At 45.7% G+C, this 19,208-nt stretch overlaps 4 protein-coding genes and 1 long non-coding RNA gene across 5 annotated transcripts in view; 2 read left to right on the forward strand and 3 right to left on the reverse strand.

Annotated features, from left to right (window-relative positions):
• The window catches only part of LOC144697562 (uncharacterized), a 51,756-nt gene extending 32,983 nt beyond the window's left edge, over nucleotides 1-18,773 (reverse strand). Inside the window, exons 1-3 of the mRNA XM_078569610.1 lie at nucleotides 18,692-18,773; nucleotides 16,163-17,213; nucleotide 15,959 (exon numbers count right to left, since the gene is read on the reverse strand). Of these exons, the coding sequence (XP_078425736.1) occupies nucleotide 15,959; nucleotides 16,163-17,104 (943 nt within the window). The 5' untranslated portion in view covers nucleotides 17,105-17,213; nucleotides 18,692-18,773. The remainder of the gene's footprint in view (nucleotides 1-15,958; nucleotides 15,960-16,162; nucleotides 17,214-18,691) is intronic.
• Nucleotides 1-19,208, forward strand: part of LOC144697569 (uncharacterized) — a 721,063-nt gene that overhangs the window by 645,944 nt on the left and 55,911 nt on the right. The window lies entirely within an intron of this gene.
• The window catches only part of LOC144697492 (uncharacterized), a 756,645-nt gene that overhangs the window by 637,545 nt on the left and 99,892 nt on the right, over nucleotides 1-19,208 (reverse strand). The gene's annotated exons all lie outside the window — the stretch shown is intronic.
• LOC144697480 (uncharacterized) overlaps nucleotides 1-19,208 on the reverse strand; it is a 142,050-nt gene that overhangs the window by 31,011 nt on the left and 91,831 nt on the right. The window lies entirely within an intron of this gene.
• Nucleotides 9,481-10,906, forward strand: LOC144697518 (uncharacterized). Its single transcript, XM_078569544.1, has one exon. It carries the CDS (start codon nucleotides 9,785-9,787, stop codon nucleotides 10,490-10,492), a length of 708 nt encoding a protein of 235 aa, XP_078425670.1. The 5' UTR covers nucleotides 9,481-9,784; the 3' UTR covers nucleotides 10,493-10,906.

Below are 19,208 nucleotides of genomic sequence, written 5' to 3' on the forward strand. Positions count from 1 at the left end.
AGTCTGAAATGGAACAATAATTGGCCAAGTTGGTGACATCCTTGTTTTCTGGGCGTTTTTCTCTCCTTGGGCCTATGTCACTCTCGGTGTATGTGTCTGTGTGTGTTCCTCTGTGTGGGTCAATGTGGTTCAGTTCCCAAGGGGGTGAACACATTTTTACCATCACAAGCTTTATTCACATTAATTCTGCACCTTCATGTTAAAATTTTACAGAAAAATACCAGGTTGAAAAATGCCGGAGGAATTTGCAATGTTTGGAAGGAGGTGCAGCTAAGAAGAGGAAGATGTGAATGATGTTCTTGGTGATTGAGAGGAATGCATTACAACCTCGGGGCTTTTGTAGGTCGATTACCTTCCACACTTTGAAATTCATAACAAGCTGAGGCTCCAGGTGAAAAAACACTTTTTTTCATTTTATGCATTGTTAGCTCAGTTGGTAGAGCATGATACTTTTAACCTGACGGATGTGGGTTCAAGCCCTATGCTGGACATTATTTTTTTTTTTTCTAAACTTTTCTGCATTTATGGGTGATCCCCAGCTCTCCATTCCTCCAGCAGCATCACTGCTCAAACTGAGTCTTTCTCCATCCCACTTTGTTAATATCACAGTTGCTGATTTATGAGTGAAAACTGTCCTCGGCTTCACTGGAAGTCGGAGAGTTTCATGCTTAAGATTTGGTGCTTTCACCACCGCAGCCTAGGTTCAATTCCCAGCCAGGGAAAACCTTTCCCTTCCCGCTGTGTGAACTATCACAATGAACAGGAATTCCTTATTCAATGAAACCAGGTCTGGCAGCGTCTGTGGAGTGAGGAAGAGAGTTAAGCTTCCAGCTGGATGATCTTTCATCAGAGCTGGAAAAGTCAGAGATGTAACAGGTGGAAAACAAGTCCAGAGGCGGAAGGAAGGGAGTGAAAGGACAAAAGGGAAGGACTGTGACAGGTTACAAGGCATGAGAGAGAAACTGACTAAAGGGATGATGGTGCAAAATGTGGGTGGGAATGGGACAGATTTTTCTTCCTGCTTTTCAAACTGGGACAAATGTCACTCCTGATCAACCAATCACAACTGCTCTTTCAAAGCTGCCTGCCGGGCTGAATGGCCTCTTTCTGTGCTGTAAATGTCTATAATTGTGTCATTTCCATCCCCACTGCTGCTTCCTTCAGAGTCATTCTATCATCTTACAACCCATTCCAGCAAAATTCACCTTCTTCCCTTTGATGTCATGGGACTGAGTAAAATCAGTGCAAAGTGTTCTTGTCATTTTGCACATGATTTGGATCCAGGGGTGGAAGGTTTTTAATCCACTTAACCCAGAATCAATTCAGCAGGGACATGGAGAAAGTCATGAAAGGTGAGAAGCGTATCAGCGTGAGTTGAACCTGAGTGGTGAGATGCTAATGGATTTTAAAGCCACTGCCTGAAGCACAGTTCCAAACCTGAAACAGGTTGTCTGCTCATTGTGACGTTGCTGTTTGTTGGGGGTGGGGGAGTTTGCTGAGCGGTGATTGGCTGACGTGTTTCCTGCATCACAACAATGACGACACTTCAAAAACTCCTTCATTGGCTGGAAAACGCTTTGAGACGTCTGCTGGTCATGAAAAGTGCTATGTAAATGCAAAGCTGTCTTTCTTTAATTATCATAAATCCCAGCCCTCTGGTTACTGACCCTTGTCAGTGGAAACAGTTTGTCCCTATCTGCTCTATCAAATTTCCTGTCCCCACCACCCCCACGCCCATTATTTCGAACAGCTCCATGAAATCTCCATTCAATCTTCTTTGCTCGAAACAGAACAATCCCAGTCTCAATAATCTCTCCACAAAACTGAATTTCCTCATCCCTGGACATGATGCAAGGCGGAGGATTGAGACGAGATTTTGGAAAATATTGTCATTTGGCAGGTGGGAAAATGGAGAAGGAACCAAACCAGAAAACCCAGTCTCCAGCTTTGTGAATCTTTAGAAACTCTTTGTGAACCGGAATCAGGGGAGAATGAAGAGTGAACTGCCCGACTGACCAGAGACAGTCAAGGCACCTTTCCCTTCTTTAAGATGCTGGAACATTGACTCTGATGTTATCAGTAAAATTAACTGATGTGAGGCATTGAAAGGATTCTCGTTTCTGCACATCAGGAATTCAAACCTAATATCGGCTTCGGGACAATGAGAATACTTGGTAACAGACAAGACACCGAAAGGCTGGAAGGGAGACGGCACCGGTTGTAGGAAAGCTGGTTCCCGGTGACATGGATGTGTCTGCAGTGGGTGGGATCAAACCGTTTCCATGTATCCACAATGAATGTCCCAACCTTTATTTTGGAAGAGTAAAACGGATAGAGAACAATTGTCATTCCTGTAGCAGCAATCTGAAGTTTTAACTCGCTCAGTCTCGGTCTCTGTGGCGCATTTGATCAGCGCGTTTGGCTGCTAACTTAAAAGTTGGTGGTTCGAGACCACCCAGGGTGGTCTCACCCATCAGTGTTCATTGTCACTCAGTTCCCGGTTGTCATTGGGTACTTGAGCTGAATGTCAGGACCCCCGAAATGTTGGCGGCTCCACTGTTATCCAGTGAGCTCCCAGGCAAACGGATTTTCTTCGAATATTCATTTCAAATATAATGAGAAAACAATTAGACCCACCAGGTGCCAACATCTAACCCATTGGAAATTTATGAAGTTATTGGATTCAAACAAACCCATCAGTTATTCTCTCTTCCTCAGCTCCACAGTGAGTGAGACGGGGAAAAGCAGAAAAGCAGCAATATTCCGACCCCGCACTCTCCAATCACCCACTACCAGCAGAAAGCGGCGACTGCAGCTTCAAACAGCGGGTTACTGCCCATCCCTGGGACGCGAGATACTCCTGCCCGGACCAAACCTCCCAATACTCCGAGCACAGGCTCAGGAAAACGCAAGTAGATTATATCCCGGTTACTAAACCTCCGAGCAGCATTTACAGAATACCCGAGTGAGTGAGTCACAAATAAAAGTCACACCAACTTTCTGAATCGTTTCACTGTAAAATTCCTTTATTTTATTGAAAAGCTGACTGTTGTGAATCTGAAAATGAGCACCACGGGATTTGTGTTACCGAGTGACTTGTTTTCCACTGTTTGTCCGTCAGGTTTGCAATTCAGTTTGTGTTGGATGTTGACTCGAATCTGGTTTCAAAATGAGGGCACAAAGCAGATAAATATTAAATCCAGGAACAACTCCTGAGGAAAATGGATCACAATGTTTGGAAGGAGGTGCAGCTGAGAAGCAGAAGCTGCAACTCTTGATATTGATGATTGAGTGAAAAGCATTGGATCCTTGGTCAATCATCTAGCCGAGTGGTGAAAACGATGCTTTTAAAATCCACTGGGGTTCCCCAGGAAAGTTCGAATCTTACCGACTGTGCTTCTTATTATTGCTGATTTCATCCAGTTGTCCACAGAACTCTCGGGTCATTGGAAGAACAGACATCCAAAAATTCTCCTGATTTTTGGACTCTAAGGGAATGAAGGGCTATCGGGATCGGGTGGGAAATTGGTGTTGAGTTTGGAGATCCGCCATGATCTTATTAAGTGATGGAGGAGGCTTGTGGGGCCTTATGACGTAGTGTTGCTGCTTTGCTTCTATTTTATTTCAGTGGCAACACCAGCCAAGACGATGAACAGTAGTATCCTGAGCTTGGTCGAGCAACTGAGCAGTCGTAGCTGCTGGTTATAGGTCTTACTCTTTATTGAGGTGTGGTTTCTAACCCCACTGCTGCTACAATTACCCCATTGGTCGAAAAAGTGCCAGCTCACAGTTAAAGCAGGTGTGTGGGGGGTTTCACTTTAACAGGAATAACGAGGAGAGACAATAAAAATATAAATGGCTGTGGAGAAAAGGCGGGGTTGTTGAATGAGCTGAATTCCTCTTCCCTAAGCAGGCAGGGGCATGATGAGCCGAATGTCCTCCTCCTCTGCTTAGCCATATATATTTTTATACCAACGACACTAACCTGTACATAGGGCCAGTCATCGTGGCCAAGTGGTTAAGTCGATGGAGTCAAAATCAATTGAGGTTTTACGCCTCGCGTAATTCCTGGTTTTAGCTATGTGTCTACGGAGTTAAGTATCGGTTAAATGGAATAAAATCCATCCAAACATGCGGGTGTTTTCCTACTTCTGTTCATTACGGAAATTATTCACGGTGGAAATGGAGCAAAACTTGGTGTCATGCTTAAAAGCAAAGAACTGCGGATGCTGGAAATCCAAAACAAAAACAGAAATACCTGGAAAAACTCAGCAGGTCTGGCAGCATCGGTGGAGAAGAGCACAGTTGACGTTTTGAGTCCTCATGACCCTTCAACAGAACTAAATAAAAATAGGAAAGTGGTGATATATAAGCTGGTTTAAGAGGGGGGGGGGGGTGGTGTTGGAACAAGAAGAGCTGGGTAAAGAGCCAGTGATAGGTGGAGATAACCAAAAGATGTCAGAGACAAAAGGACAAAGAGGTGTTGAAGGTGGCGATATTAAAGCACATTCCTTTAGATAATATCACCACCTTCAACACCTCTTTGTCCTTTTGTCTCTGACATCTTTTGGTTATCTCCACCTATCACTGGCTCTTTACCCAGCTCCTCTTGTTCCAACCCCCCCCCCCCCCCCCCCCACCCCACTTAAACCAGCTTATATATCATCCCTTTCCTATTTTTACTTAGTTCTGTTGAAGGGTCATGAGGACTCGAAATGTCAACGGTGCTCTTCTCCGCCGATGCTGCCAGACCTGCTGAGTTTTTCCAGGTATTTCTCCCTCCAACAATCACTGGCTCTTTACCCAGCTCTACCTGTGTCCCCCCGCCCCAACTAAACCAGCTTATATTTCACCTCTTTTCTATTTTCCCTTAGTTCTGATGAAGAGTCATTCGGACTCGAAACGTTAACTGTGCTCCTCTCCGCAGATGCTGTCAAACCTGATGAGTTTTTCCAGGTATTTTTGTTTTTGTTCTAGATTTCCAGCATCCGCAGTATTTTGCTTTTAACATTTGGTTTGAGTTTGCTGTGTGTAAATCCTCCCCTTCCAAAGGAGTTTCCAAACACTCGGTGTAAACTGGGCTGCAGGAGTTTCTAATCTGGATAAAAGCAAAAAAACTGTGGATGCTGGAAATCCAAAACAAAAACAAAAATACCTGGAAAAACTCAGCAGGGGGGGGTGGGACAGGTAGAGCTGGATAGAGGGCCAGTGATAGGTGGAGATAAAATTGTTGAACTCAATATTCAGTCCGGAAGGCTGTAAAGTGCCTAGTCGGAAGATGAGGTGCTGTTCCTCCAGTTTGCGTTGAGCTTCACTGGAACATTGCAGCAGGCTAAGGATGGACATGTGGGCATGAGAGCAGGGTGGAGTGTTGAAATGGCAAGCGACAGGGAGGTCTGGGTCATGAGACTGTGACTGGCTTCAATAAGATGATTACATATTTTTTTTAAGTGGACAGATTTGAAATGAAGCTGGGGCAATGCCTCAGAACACATTGGACAGAGGAGCCCATTTCATCAATACTGCTACCATCGGACCTGATCCCCAATTCCCCCACCACTGCTCCATTCATGTCTGCAGGATACGTGGCCTATGAGAGTGACCAAGGACAGACTGTGTGGAGTGGAGGGTCCAGCAGCAGAACTGAGGGAAATCTGAGCACAAAACAGTGCTCAGGGGGAAGGAGTTAAGGGATGTTTCTCAGACTGGAAGAAAGTGAGAAGTGATGTCCTGCAGGGATCCGTGCTGGGAGCAACTACTGTTCATCACTTGGAATTGGAAATATCTTTATGTAATTTACAGGTGATAACAGTTGGGTGATAGAGTTAATAATGGGGAGTCCCGCAAAAAATCCAGGAAGATAGAAACAGACTGGCAAACTGGACAGATCAATGGGAAATAAAATTCAATCCGGTGAAATGTGAGGAGGTTCATTTTGGGAGGAGCAATAAAAAGGCAGTTTTTGGTTAGAATGTAAGAAATTAAATGGGGTAGATGATCAAAGAATTCTGAAAATAAAATACACCCACATGAATCACTAAAGGAACAACATAAGTTGATAAGAGAACAAAGATAGAGCTGATGTTCATTTCTAGAGGAGTTTAGTCCAACAGCAGTGAGGGAATCTTAAATTTCCAGAGGATATTGGTGAACTTGAAGGACTGTGTGCAGTTCCAGACTCCATATGGAAAGGATACTTAAGCACTGAAGAAAATGCTGAATAGATTTAAACATACTCTGTAGGATATGTATCAGTGCCTTGATGATTTAACATGTTGCCTCATTCTATTGTCCACATTAATCCCTCAATGTTGTTCTGTTGTCGAGTAGCTGAGCATGTCTGGGAAATGTTCTTCAATGCAGACTCAGCCCTGCCTTTCCGCATGTTCATTAAGTCACACATAACAAATCACATCTGCACACTCACACCGGTATCCCAATATCATGTTAAACATGCCATCTGCTACAAGCAAAAAATGAAATGACTCCCAGAGAAGCTGTAACTACCAACAATTTATAAACAAAAAGCGCCTTTAATGTAATAAAATGACAAAAGGCGCTTCATACTCACATTAGAAAACAAAATACGACACGTAAAGAGATATTCAGTCAGATGATCAAAAGTTTAGTCAAAGAGGCAGGTTTTAAGGAGCACCTTCCAGGAGGAAAGAGAGCGAGAGAGGTGGACATAAAAGCAAAATACTCCGGATGCTGGAAATCTGAAACAAAAACAAAAATAGCTGGAAAGGTTCAGCAGGTCTGACAGCATCTGCGGAGAGGAAAACAGTTAACATTTCGAGTCCATATAACTGTTTATTAGAACACTGATGAAGAGTCACACGGACTCAAAACGTTAACTGTTTCCTCTCCGCAGATGCTGTCAGACTTGCTGAGTTTTTCCAGCTATTTTTGTTTTTGTTTCTAATCCGGGTTTGGAGTCCTACACCGGGTGTTTGTGAATCCTCCCAGTCCACCCTCCGGCTCCATTCCTCTCCTGCACTCGGCCCTTTCTCACCCGCTGGACTTTCAGCCCGACCGCCTTCATCCCAGTCCCGCCCCGGCAATGCGCATGCTCCTCTCCCAAAGGGCTCCGCCCCTCATTCACTCCGATTGGTTGGAGGAGCAGTCGCTCCCGCTCGGTCATCCAGCCCCGCCCCCTTTTCCTATTGGTCCGAAGCTTCCGTCAATCATTTGGAGTCGGAACATGCGCAGCCCGTGAAGTCAGACAGGAAGAGAGCGCGAGCGAGTGGATTTATTAAAATGCGGGTTTAAAAAGAGCGAGTGCAGATCCAGAGCCGAAAACAAAGCCGTGAATAGACATAGGGCCGGCGGGTGAGTTTGGAAGCTTCATAAGCTCACGGTATCGGCCCCGAACCCTCAATAAGGAGCCAGCGGTGGTTCGGTTTGCTCGGCGCTGCGGGAGGAAGGCCCGAGTTAAAAACAAAAAACTACTGCAGATGCTGGAAATCCAAAACAAAAACAGAATTACCTGGAAAAACTCAGCAGGTCTAGCAGCATCGGCGGAGAAGAAAAGAGTCAACGTTTCGAATCCTCATGACCCTTCAGCAGAACTGGCCTGAGTTAACGGTCGCCATCTTTATAGGGGCAAAGCAGGGATGGGCGCATGCGCGACCGCCATCTCTTTTGGGGGGTAACGTACAGCAGGGCGCATGCGCCCCCATTCCAGGAAAGGGGCAAATGTGCTACGGGCGCATGCGCATTCTTCGCCCTTCGGCGCAATGAGCAACAGGGTTTCCACAGGGCCCGAGAGAGACATTCATAAAAGTGCGTTCACCGGAACTTTTAGATCAGCAACAATAGAATTATAAACCCAAAGCCACTCAGTAGTACAGAATTTAAGTATTGCTGAAGAGAGACATAGTGTTGAAGGTTTTCATGTTGCACTCATCTGGACAGATGCAAGAAAACCAAATTTCTGAGCAAACAACAATTTATGCTGCACGAGGAAAGGGTGTTGACTGGTTGGCCAGTCAGCTCTGATTGGTCAAGGCATTGACTTGGAGAATGCACCAAAGAGCTATCATCCTCCATGCTTTTGTTAAATTCAACAAAAGGCCCCATGCCTGGACGTCCCTTCTGCCTGCAGTGGACAGTTTCCTGTGTACGAATATATGTAGCTTCTAGCAAGTATAAGTGAGCCACATTATGAGCCCGACTGATAATCTTTGAAATTCCTTGTTCTTGCGTCTGTCCTGATGAGTACAAGATGAAAAGTTTTCACTAATGTCATTTTTTAGCAATACTCAAGTGTCTTAAAGAGGGAAAGTGTGGTAGACAGAGGGAGAAGTGTAGGGAGGGAATTTCACAGCTTGGGGATGAGGGAACTGAAGGCAGGGTCACCAGTGGTGGAGCCATTAAAATAGAGAATGCACAAAAATCCAGAATTAGAGCAGAGCAAATATCTCAGAGGGTTGTGGGGCTGGAGGAGATTACAGAGATAGGGAGGGGCCAGGCCAGGGAATGATTTGAAAGCGAGGATGAGAATTTTAAATTAAGTTGTTGTTTGACTGGGAGCCAAGACAGGTTAGGAAGCAGAGGGGTGTTAGGGGAATGGGACTCAGTGTGAGTGAAGACACAGACAGCAGAGCTTTGGATGGCTTAAACTTTACAGAGGGTAGAATGTGGGAGACCAGCCAGGAGTGTGTTGGAATAGTCGAGTCTGGAGGTAACAATGGCGTGAATGAGGGTTTCAGCAGCAGATGCACTGAGACAGGGTGAGGTTGGGTATTATTACGGAGGTGGAAACAGGTGATCTTATTGACGGCAGGGATATGAGGTCAGAAGCTCATCTCGAGATCAAGTGTAACCCCAAGGTTGTGAACAGAGTGGTTTAATCTCAGACTGTTCCCAGGGAGAGGGATGGAGTTGGTATCTGGGAAATGGAGATTGGAGCAGGGACTGAAAGCAATGTCTTCAGTCTTCTCAGTGTTTAATTGGAGTTACTTAGTCATCACGAAGAGAAGCAAGAACCAGAATGGACCATGAGACTGATCCCAGAGAGAAGGAAGGAAGGAAACCCTGGGAGGTTTGGAGAAACCACCTTCATGATCACTCATTAAATCTCCACCCAGTAAGTTTTGGACACAAGGTTAACATCTGCTCTTCTGTATGGTCGGTCAGGGGGTTTCAGATTAATGTTTTGTCACGAGTAATGACAGAAGTGAATGATCAAACATATTGTTATCTCAAGCTGTATAAATTTGTTAAAAATATACGGAAAGAATTGTCCAAAACTCTGTTTGGATTTCAGCACAGGGAGGAGGGAGAGTGTGTGGGATGGGGATTTGCTGCTTTGGGGAAACAAGAGAGGAAAAAATGTTCCAGAGAAACTAGGATTGTTTGTTCTGAATTTCTATCCTGCACTGACAGTGATGGCTATTGTACACTCCTTTCACAGGGTATTGGAAGGGGAGAACTTGCAGATGGGGAACTCAAACCAAGCATCACATCAAGATCCGAGAGAGTCACTCGATTCATCAGGACCTGAATATCATCGAATTTTGAATGTGGAAGGAGAAATGTTTGTCTGTTCTGTCTGTGGGAAAAGATTTCAAACATCAGTGTGACTGGAAAAGCACCGAGACACACACACACCCGAGTGAGAGTGTTCCAGTGAACTGACTGTGGAAAGAGCTTTAACCAGTTACACAGCCTCAAATAACATCTCACCATTAACAGTGGGGAGAAACTGTACACGTGTTCTCTGTGTAGACGAGGCTTCAACTGTTCCCCCAATCTGGAGAGACACAGGGATACCAGCACCATGGAGAAACCGTGGAAATGTGAGGAATGTGGGAATGGATTCAATTACCCATCTCAGCTACAAAAGCATCAGCGCAGTCACACTGGGGAGAGGCCGTTCACCTGCTCCGAGTGTGGGAAGGGATTCACTCAGTCAGCCAACCTGCGAGCACACCAGCATATTCACACTGGAGAGACATCATTCACCTGCTCTGAGTGTCGGAAGGGATTCACTCAGTCAGTGAACCTGCTGAGACACCAGCGAGTGCACAGTGGGGAGAGGCCGTTCACCTGCTCCGAGTGTGGGAAGGGATTCACTCAGTCATCCAACCTGCTTATACACCAGCGGTTTCACACTGGAGAGAGGCCTTTCACCTGCTCCGAGTGTGGAAAGGGATTCAGTCAGTCATCCCACCTGCTGGTGCACCAGCTTTGTCACACTGGAGAGAAGCTGTTCACCTGCTCCAAGTGTGGGAAGAGATTCATTCGGTCATCCCACCTGCAAACGCACCAGCGAATACACACTGGAGAGAGACCATTCACCTGCTCCGAGTGTGGGAAGGGATTCACTCAGTCATCCCACCTGCGAACACACCAACAAATTCACACTGGGGAGAGGCTGTTCACTTGCTCCGAATGTGGGAAGGGATTCACTCAGTTATCTGACCTGCGGATACACCAGCGGATTCACACTGGGGAGAGACCGTTCATCTGTCCTGTATGTGGGTAAGGATTCACTGTGTCCTCTGACTTGCTCAAACACCAGCAAATTCACACTGAGGAGAGGCCATTCAGCTGTACTTCCTGTGAAAAGTGATTCAGGTCTTCAGTCCAGCTCAAAGCACACCAGCGAGTTCACACTGGGGAGAGACTATTCACCTGCTTTGACTGTGGGAAGGAATTCACTCACTCGTCCCAACTGCAGAGACACAAGCGAGTTCATCAGTGATCGTAGGGGTTGGACTCTACTGTTATTGCTGCTGTTAATCACATCCAGGACTGAACCATGTTCATTCTGACTGTTGAGGTTTGTTTCTGCTGATGATCATTATCCCTGTAACTGGGTGAAGTTCAGTATTCTGGATTTAAAGCTGATTGTGTTCTCGGGGCTGCAGTGGACCAGGAGGCTGCACAAATATCCCCATCCTCAATGATGGAGGAGCCCAGCACATCAGCATGAAGCATTTACAGCAATAATCAGCCAGAAATGGCGAGCTGATGATCCACCTCAGCTTCCTCTGGAGGTGCTCGGGATCACAGATGCCAGGCTTTAGCCAACTCGATTCACTCCACGTGATATCGAGAATCGATTGAAGGCACTAGATACTGCAAAGGCTTTGGCCCTGACAATATTCTGCAATTGTACTGAAGATTTGTGCTCCATGCCGTGCCCCTATCCAAGCTGCTCCAGCACAGCTACAACTACCCATCAATGTGGAAAATTGCCCAGGAATGTCCTGCACACAAAAGCAGGATAAGTCCAACCCGGCCAATCGCCATCCCATCAGTGTACTCTCGATCATCAATGAAGTGATGGAAGGGGTCATCAACAGTGCTATCAAGTGACACTTGCTTAGCAATAACCTGCACATTGATGCCCAGTTGGGTTCCACTAGGGCCACTCAGCTCCTGACATCATTAACGCCTTGATTCAAACGTGGACAAAAGAGCTGAATTCCCGAGGTGAGGTGAGAGCGACGGCCCTTAACATCAATGCAGCATTTGATCAAGTGTGGCATCAAGGAGCCCTAGCAAAATTGGAGTCAATGGGAATGGGGGGGAAACTCTCCGCTGGTTGGAGTCATACCTGGCACAAAGGAAGATGATTGTGGTTGTTGGGGGCCAATCATCTCAGCTCCATGACATCACTGCAGGAGTTCCTCAGGGTAGTGTCCTCGGCCCAACCATCTTCAGCTGCTTCATCGTAAGGTCAGAAGTGGGGATGTTCGCTGATGCTTTGCACAATGTTCAGCACCATTGGCAAGTCCTCAGACACTGAAGCAGTCCATGTCCAAATGCAGCAAGACATGGACAATATCCAGTCTTGGGCTGAGAAGTGGCAAGTAATATTCATGCCAGACAATGACAAATTCCAACAAGAGAGAATCTAACCATCGTCCCTTGACATTCAATGCCATCGCTAAATCCTGCACTATCAACATTCTTGGGTTTACCATTGACCGGAAACTGAACTGGACTAGCCATATAAATACTGTGGCTACACGAGCTAGTCAGAGACTAGCAATCCTGCATTGAGTACTCACCTCCTGACTCCGCAAAGTCTGTCCACCATCTACAAAGTGAAAATCAGGAGTGATGGAATATTCTCCACTTGCCTGGATGAGTGCAGCTCCAACAACACTCAAGAAGCTTGATGCCATCCAGGACAAAGCAGCCCGCTTGATTGGCACCTCTTCCACAAACATTCACTCCCTCTACTACCGACGAACAGTGGCATCAGTGTGTACCATCTACAAGATGCACTGAAGAAACTCAGCAAGACTCCTTAGCAGCACCTTCCAAACCCATGACGACTTCCATCTAGACGGACAAGGGCAGCAGATACATGGAAACACCACCACATGGAAGATCCCCTGCACTCACCATCTTGACTTGGAAATATATCGTCGTTCCTTCTCTGTCGCTGGGTCAAAATCCTGGAGCTCCCCCAACCCCAACAGACTGTGGGTGTACATACACCACAGGAACTGAAGCGGTTCATGAAGACAGCTCACCACCACCTTCTCAAGGGCATTTAGGGATGGGCAATAAATGCTAGCCTAGGCAGCGACGCCCACATCCTGTAAACAAATTCATATATGATATATACACACCGAAAGTGACAGAGGCCTAAGGAGAGACAAATACCAGAATGAAATAATATCACCAACTTGGCTCAGTTTTTGTTCCATTTCCGACTGGAAATTTGCAGAGGGCTGACAAATGGAAATAAGAGAACACGGATGTGTTTGGATGGCTTTCCCTCTAGTTAAATGATAATTAATTCCATCAGCACTCGGTTAAAATTAGAAACAACAAGAAACTTAGTCGGCCAGATTCAAACCTACGTGGGGAGATCCCAATGGATTTCTAATCCATCGCCTTAACCACTCAGCCACGACTACAGACCTTGCGAGTATATTAATATTATTTGTATGAAATTATAGAATGGTTACAGCAGGGAAAGAGGGTTGTCTGCCCGTTCTGTCCCTGACATTACCCAATCTTTTCCCCGAACACTGCAATTTGTAATGTCTCTCCTCGTTCTTCCAAACTGGGGATGAAAGAGTGAGAATGAAAGAGTAAGAGAGGCAACAGTTTTGTAGATCCCAGGGGAAGGAGACTCCAGGATCAGTTCATTGTGACAGTTCACACAGCAACAGGAAAACAACATTCCCTGATGAGGGCCAAACCCGGGCGGCAGGAGTGGGAGCCCCTAATAATAGCATGTTTAGTTCAAACACAGAAGACTTGTTTAGCCAATAACAGCATCGAGTGTGTGAGACATGAACATGAAGTGAACAGTGAGGTGAAATAGTGCCACAAGCTGCGGATGTACAACTTTCAATTTCCAAAACCCACCAACCTCATCAATGCAGCTCCTCTGAAACTTTCAAGGCAAATATTGATCCCTTATAAGGTGCCGTTCCCAGAACTATACACAGTCCTCCAGGTGTGATCTAACCAGGGCCTTGTATGGCTGTAGCAAACCTTTCCCTGTTTTCTATAACAGCCTCTGTAACAGGTTGTACAGCAAGGGGAATTAGATTGTACATATCGACTGAGAAAAGGAGATGCTTGATCAGAATAAACTTCATTTAAATATTTAAATTGAAATCAACAGATTAAGTACTTTTTTTTGGTTCAAAAATGGTATAATAATCCCCAGTGCAACTCTTTGTGTCATTGGGTCAAGGAAACTTTGTTAACACTGCAGAATTTAGCAGACTGGGCACAGCAGAAGTTCCTGCTCAAATTTCAATATTATTTTTCTTAACTCAAGAGTTTTCAAAAAGGAATTGGACAGTGACTTGAGAGGGAGAAAATCTGGGTTATGGAGAGAGAGAAGGAAACCAGGACTAATTAGAAAACTGCAAAATGCTTAGATATAGAAATGATGGGTGGAAGATCCTCTTGCTGTGCTGCACCATTTGATTATGACATTGTTGATCAGTCTGTCTCCAGCATTCCTAATGAGAACAGCCGAATTCCATTTCTTCAAAACAAAGACCCAAAGTGCTGCTCCATGACGTCACAGTTTAATATTCTAGCCAGGTGCCTGCGCAGTTCAGAGGAGACAAGTAACATCCCAGATTTAGCTGTAAATCAGGAAATTGAAGGGAGGGAGAAACTCAAGAAAATTACAATCCAGAGGGAAATGGTACTGAGGAAATTGTTGGAGCTGCGACTGACAAGTCTCCGGGTCCTGGTGACATCGTTAGGTCTTAAAAGAAGTGTTGAGTGAGATATTTGATGCATTGGTTTTAATTTTCCAAATTCCCTAAATTTGGGCAAGATTCCAAGAGATTGGAAAATAGTCAATGTAACTCTTTTGCTCGAAAAGGGAGGGAGGCAGAAAGCAGGAAACTACAGGCCAATTAGCCTAACATCTGCCATAGGGAAAATGTTAGATGTTATTCTTAATGACGTTATAGCAGGACAGTTAGAAAACTTCACGGTAATCAGGCAGAGCCAACATGGTTCTGTTAAAGGCAAATCATGGTTAACCAGTTTGTTAGAGTTCTTTTAAGTAACATGTGCTGTAGGTAATGGGGAACTGATGGATGTACTGTACTTAGATTTCCAGAAGGCATTTGATAAAGTGCTACATGAAATGTTATTGCGGAAAGTAAAAGTTCATGGTGGAGGGGGTAACATATTGGCATGGATAAGAGATTGGCTAGCTAACAGGAAGCAGGGACTAGGCAAAAATAGCTCCTTTTCAGGATGGCAGGACGAGTGGTATGTCACAGGGATCAGTGCTGGGGCCCCAACTTGTAACAATGTGTATAAATGACTTGGATGAAGGGACCAAATTATAATTGCTAAATATGCTGATGACAAAGATAGGAGGAAAGTAATTTGTGAAGAGGACATAAGGAGTGTAGAAAGGGATAGAGATCAGTTAAGTGAGTGGGCAAAGATCTGGTAAATGGAGTATAATGTGGGCAAATGTGAAATTGTCTATTTTGGCAGGAAGGATAAAAAAGCATACTATGTAAACGGTGAGAGATTGCAGGGCTCTGAGATCTAGAGGATCTGGGTGGCTGAGAGCATGAATTGCAAAATGTTAGGGTGCAGGTACAGCAAATAATTAGGAAAAAAACAATAGAATGAGGTTGTTTATTGTAAGGGGAATTGAATACAAAAGTAGGGAGGTTATAGTTCAGTTATACATGGCATTGGTGAGACCACATCAAGAGTACTGTGTACAGTATTGGTCTCCTTATTTAAGGAAGGTTGTAAATGCATTGCAAGCAGTCTAGAGAAAATTTACTAGACTAATACCTGGAATGGGAATGTTGTCTTATGAGGAAATGTTAGACTGGCCAGGCTTGTATCCACTGGAGTTTAGAAGAGTAAGAGGCGACTTGACTGAAACATCTAAGATCATGAGGAGTCTTGTGAGGGTGGATGTGGAGAGGATGTTTTCTCTTGTGGGAGAAACTAGAACTTGGGGTCACTGTTTAAAAAAGAGGTCACCCATTTAGGACAGAGATGAGGAGGCATTTTTCTCTTAGAGAGTAGGAAGTCTTCCTGAAAAGGTAGTGGAAGCAGAGTCTTTGAATATTTTTAAGGCAGAGGTAGATAGATTCTTGATGAGCAAGGGGGTGAAATGTTATCGGGTTAGGCCGGAATATGGAGTTGAGGTTTGAATCAGATCAGCCACAATCTGATTGAGCGGTGGAGCAGGCTTGAAGGGACGAGTGACCTCCTCCTGTTCCTTGTTCATTTGTAGCTTGTAATAGAGATGTTTTTTAAAAAATTGACACGCCATATGTTCAACACAAAGCTAATTTATTTCACTTTAATCCAGAATATTAGCCCTTATAACTGGGCTGGAGTTTATTAACATCAGCAAAAACTAACATGGTTCAGTCCTGGATGTGATTAACAGCAAAATCCAATCATTGTAGTTCCTTGTGAACTCGCTGGTGTGTTAGCAGGCAGGAAGAATGAGTGAATCCCTTCCTACACTCAGAAGAGGTGAACAGTCTCTCCCCGATGTGAATTCATTGGTGTCCAGTGAATTGAGATGATCGCCTGAACCCAGTCCCACAGTGAGAGCAGCTGAACGGTCGCTCATCAGTGTGAACACGTTGATGGGACATCACTTCCCCAGAACTTTTATAGAACTTCCCGCACTCTGGGCATTTAAAAGATCTCTTGCTGTGTGAACTCTTTGATGTGTCTTCAGGCTGGAAGACTGAGTGAATCCCTTCCCACATGTGGAGCAGGTGAATGGCTTCTCCCCAGTGTGGACTCGCTGGTGTTCACTGAGATGAGATGAACGCCTGAACTCAGCCCCACAATGAGAACATCTGAAAGGTCTCTCGTCAGTGTGAACACGTTGATGGCACAGCAGTTCCTTGGAACTCTTAAAGCACTTCCCGCAGTCTGGGCATTTAAAAGGTCTCTCGCCAGTGTGAACCCGCTGGTGTGTCAGCAGGTGGGATGACTGAGTGAATTTCTTCCCACACTTGGAGCAGGCGAACGGCCTCTCCCCAGTGTGAGTGCGCTGGTGTTTAGTGAGGGTAGATGAACGCTTGAACCCAGTCCCACAGTTCAAGCACCTGAACGGTCTCTCGTCAGTGTGAACACGTTGATGGGACATCAGTTCCCCGGAGCTTTTATAGCACTTCATGCAGTCTGGGCATTTAAAAGGTCTCTCGTCAGTGTGAACTCGTTCATGGGACATCAGTTCCCAGGAACTTTTGTAGCACTTCCAGCAGTCTGGACATTTGAATGGTCTCTCGTCAGTGTGAACACGTTGATGGCGCATCAGGTCCCCAGAACGTTTATAGCACTTTCCACATTCTGGGCATTTAAAAGGTGTCTCATCAGTGTGAACTCGCTGATGTGTCATCAGGTTGGATGAAGTAATGAATCCCTTGCCACATGTGGAGCAGGTGAACAGCCTCTCCCCAGTGTGAGTGCGTCGATGAGCTTCCAATTGAAATGGGTACTTGAATCCCTTCCCACAATCCCCACATTTCCATGGTTTCTCTTCAGTGTGACTGCATTTATGTTTTGACAGGCCAGATGATCGGGTGAAGCCTCGTCCACACACAGAACACGTGTACGGTCTCTTCCCATTGTGAACAGTTTTTTTTCCTTCCATGTTCAAAATTCCATCATATTCAGATTGTGATAAATTGGGTGACTCCGTCAGATCTTGATGTGATGTTTAGTTTCGGTTTCCGGACTACAAATCCTCTCCTTCTAATACCCTGTGAAATTGATTTAAAACAGAAAAAAGGGAGTGAGAGAGAACCCACAAAAACACAAAGGCAAGTTGTGAAATTGAGCTGAATGAATCTGGTAACTTGTGGGGCAGGCACTAGGAAAAAGTGACCATGAATGTTGCTGGATTGCCATGAAAACCCAACTGGTTCACTAATATCCTTCAGGGAAGGGAACCTGCCACCCCGTCTGGGCCTACACAAGACTCTGGCCTCTGGGCATGAAGAGAACGGGAAAGAGAGAGAAATGTGAGAGATGGACTGAAGGAGACAAATTTCATATCTCTACAACTCAACCAGAACTTTGACAGAACTTCCCAAACCCTCAACCTCCACCACCCAGGACCAGGGTAGCAGGTGCATGTGAACACCATCACCTCCAGGTCACACACCATCCTGACTTATCTGACATCCAGTATTGGATGAGCAGAAATTTCCTCCATTTAAGTATTGGGAAGACTGAAGCCATTGTCTTCAGCCCCCACGACAAACTCCACTCCCTATCCACCGATTCCATCTCTCTCCTGACAACTGTCTGAAGCTGAACCAGACTGTTCACAACCATGGTGAAATATTTCCCCCCAAGATGAGCTTCCAACCACATATCCACGTCATCACCAAGACCGCCTATTTCCACCTCAGTAACATCGCCTGACTCCAGCCCAGTCTCAGCTCATCTGCTGCTGAAACTCATCCGTTCCTTTGTTATCTCTAGACTTAACTATCCTCACGCACTTCTGGCAGACCTCCCACATTCAACCTCCCTGTAATCTTGCAGTTATCCAAAACTCTGCTGCCCGTGTGCTTACTCGCTCCAAGTCTTGTTCACCCATCACCCCTGTGCTCACTGACCTACAAAGGCTAAGAAGCATTAAAATTTTATATTCCTGATCCTTTCAAATCCCTTTATGGTCTCTCCCCTCCCTATCCCTGTCATCTTCTCCAGCCTCATAATCCTCCGAGATATCTTCACTTCCTCTAATTCCGGATTTCTGGCTCCAAATCTTAATTCTCCCACCAAACATACGCACTGCTGCAATTGCCTCGCATAAAGATGGCGGATACACATGCGCACTGTTGCACATTGCCTCCGACAAAGATGGCGCACACATGCGCACTGCTGCAATTGCCTCGCATAAAGATGGCGGATGCACATGCGCACTGTTGCACATTGCCTCCCACAAAGATGGCGCACACATGCGCACTGCTGCATGTTGCCCCGATAAAACGCTGACACACGTTGCCTCAGTAAAGATGGGGGACACACGTGCGCATTGCTGCATATTGCCCCTGATAAAGATGGCGGACACACTGCTGCACACCATTTAAAGGATGGCGGCTGTTAATCTGGGCCTGAAATCGGGAGAAGCGCGGCAACTTCCAAACCCTGTGCAAGTGTTGGACCGGAAACTTCTCATTCGCGTCTTAAGGCCTCCAGCAAGTGTTAATGAAAACTCCCCACTCACTTGGCGGCTCCATTTTCCCTCACCCACCCGCTGGCTCGATTCCTCTGCCCTCCTCGCTGATCCCACACAGCCGCGTCTGTCCTTCCAGCACCCGACTGCGCATGCTCTGGTTAGAGCCCCGGCTGCGCATGCTCTAGTCACTGCCTGACACTGCGCCTGCGCGAGGACGGCCCAAGGTGAAGATAGAGCATATTCTAGGATCAGTGAATGCTGGGTAATGTTACCGCCATTGAAGATCTCCATGGTTGAATGCAGAATTATATTTTATGTTCCGATTATTAAGTTAATTTATACAGCAACCAAGTACACAAGAGGGGAGTCTGTCCTCTGGTCTGTGTCCCTACGTGCTGAGAGAGGGTGATAAAGAAGAATTTTATGCATCTTTACCCTCTCTTCCCTCCATCCATTACACTGGGTGTCACTACCAAGTGAGCGATCGCAGTGTTTTCCCAATCTACCTTAACGCCGTGGTCTTGGTGCTCATTGTCCAACTCATGAAATTTATTCTGGTGTCTGG

Source organism: Cetorhinus maximus, chromosome 23 (assembly GCF_964194155.1).
Source record: "Cetorhinus maximus chromosome 23, sCetMax3.hap1.1, whole genome shotgun sequence".
In the NCBI taxonomy this organism is placed as follows: Eukaryota; Metazoa; Chordata; class Chondrichthyes; order Lamniformes; family Cetorhinidae; genus Cetorhinus; species Cetorhinus maximus.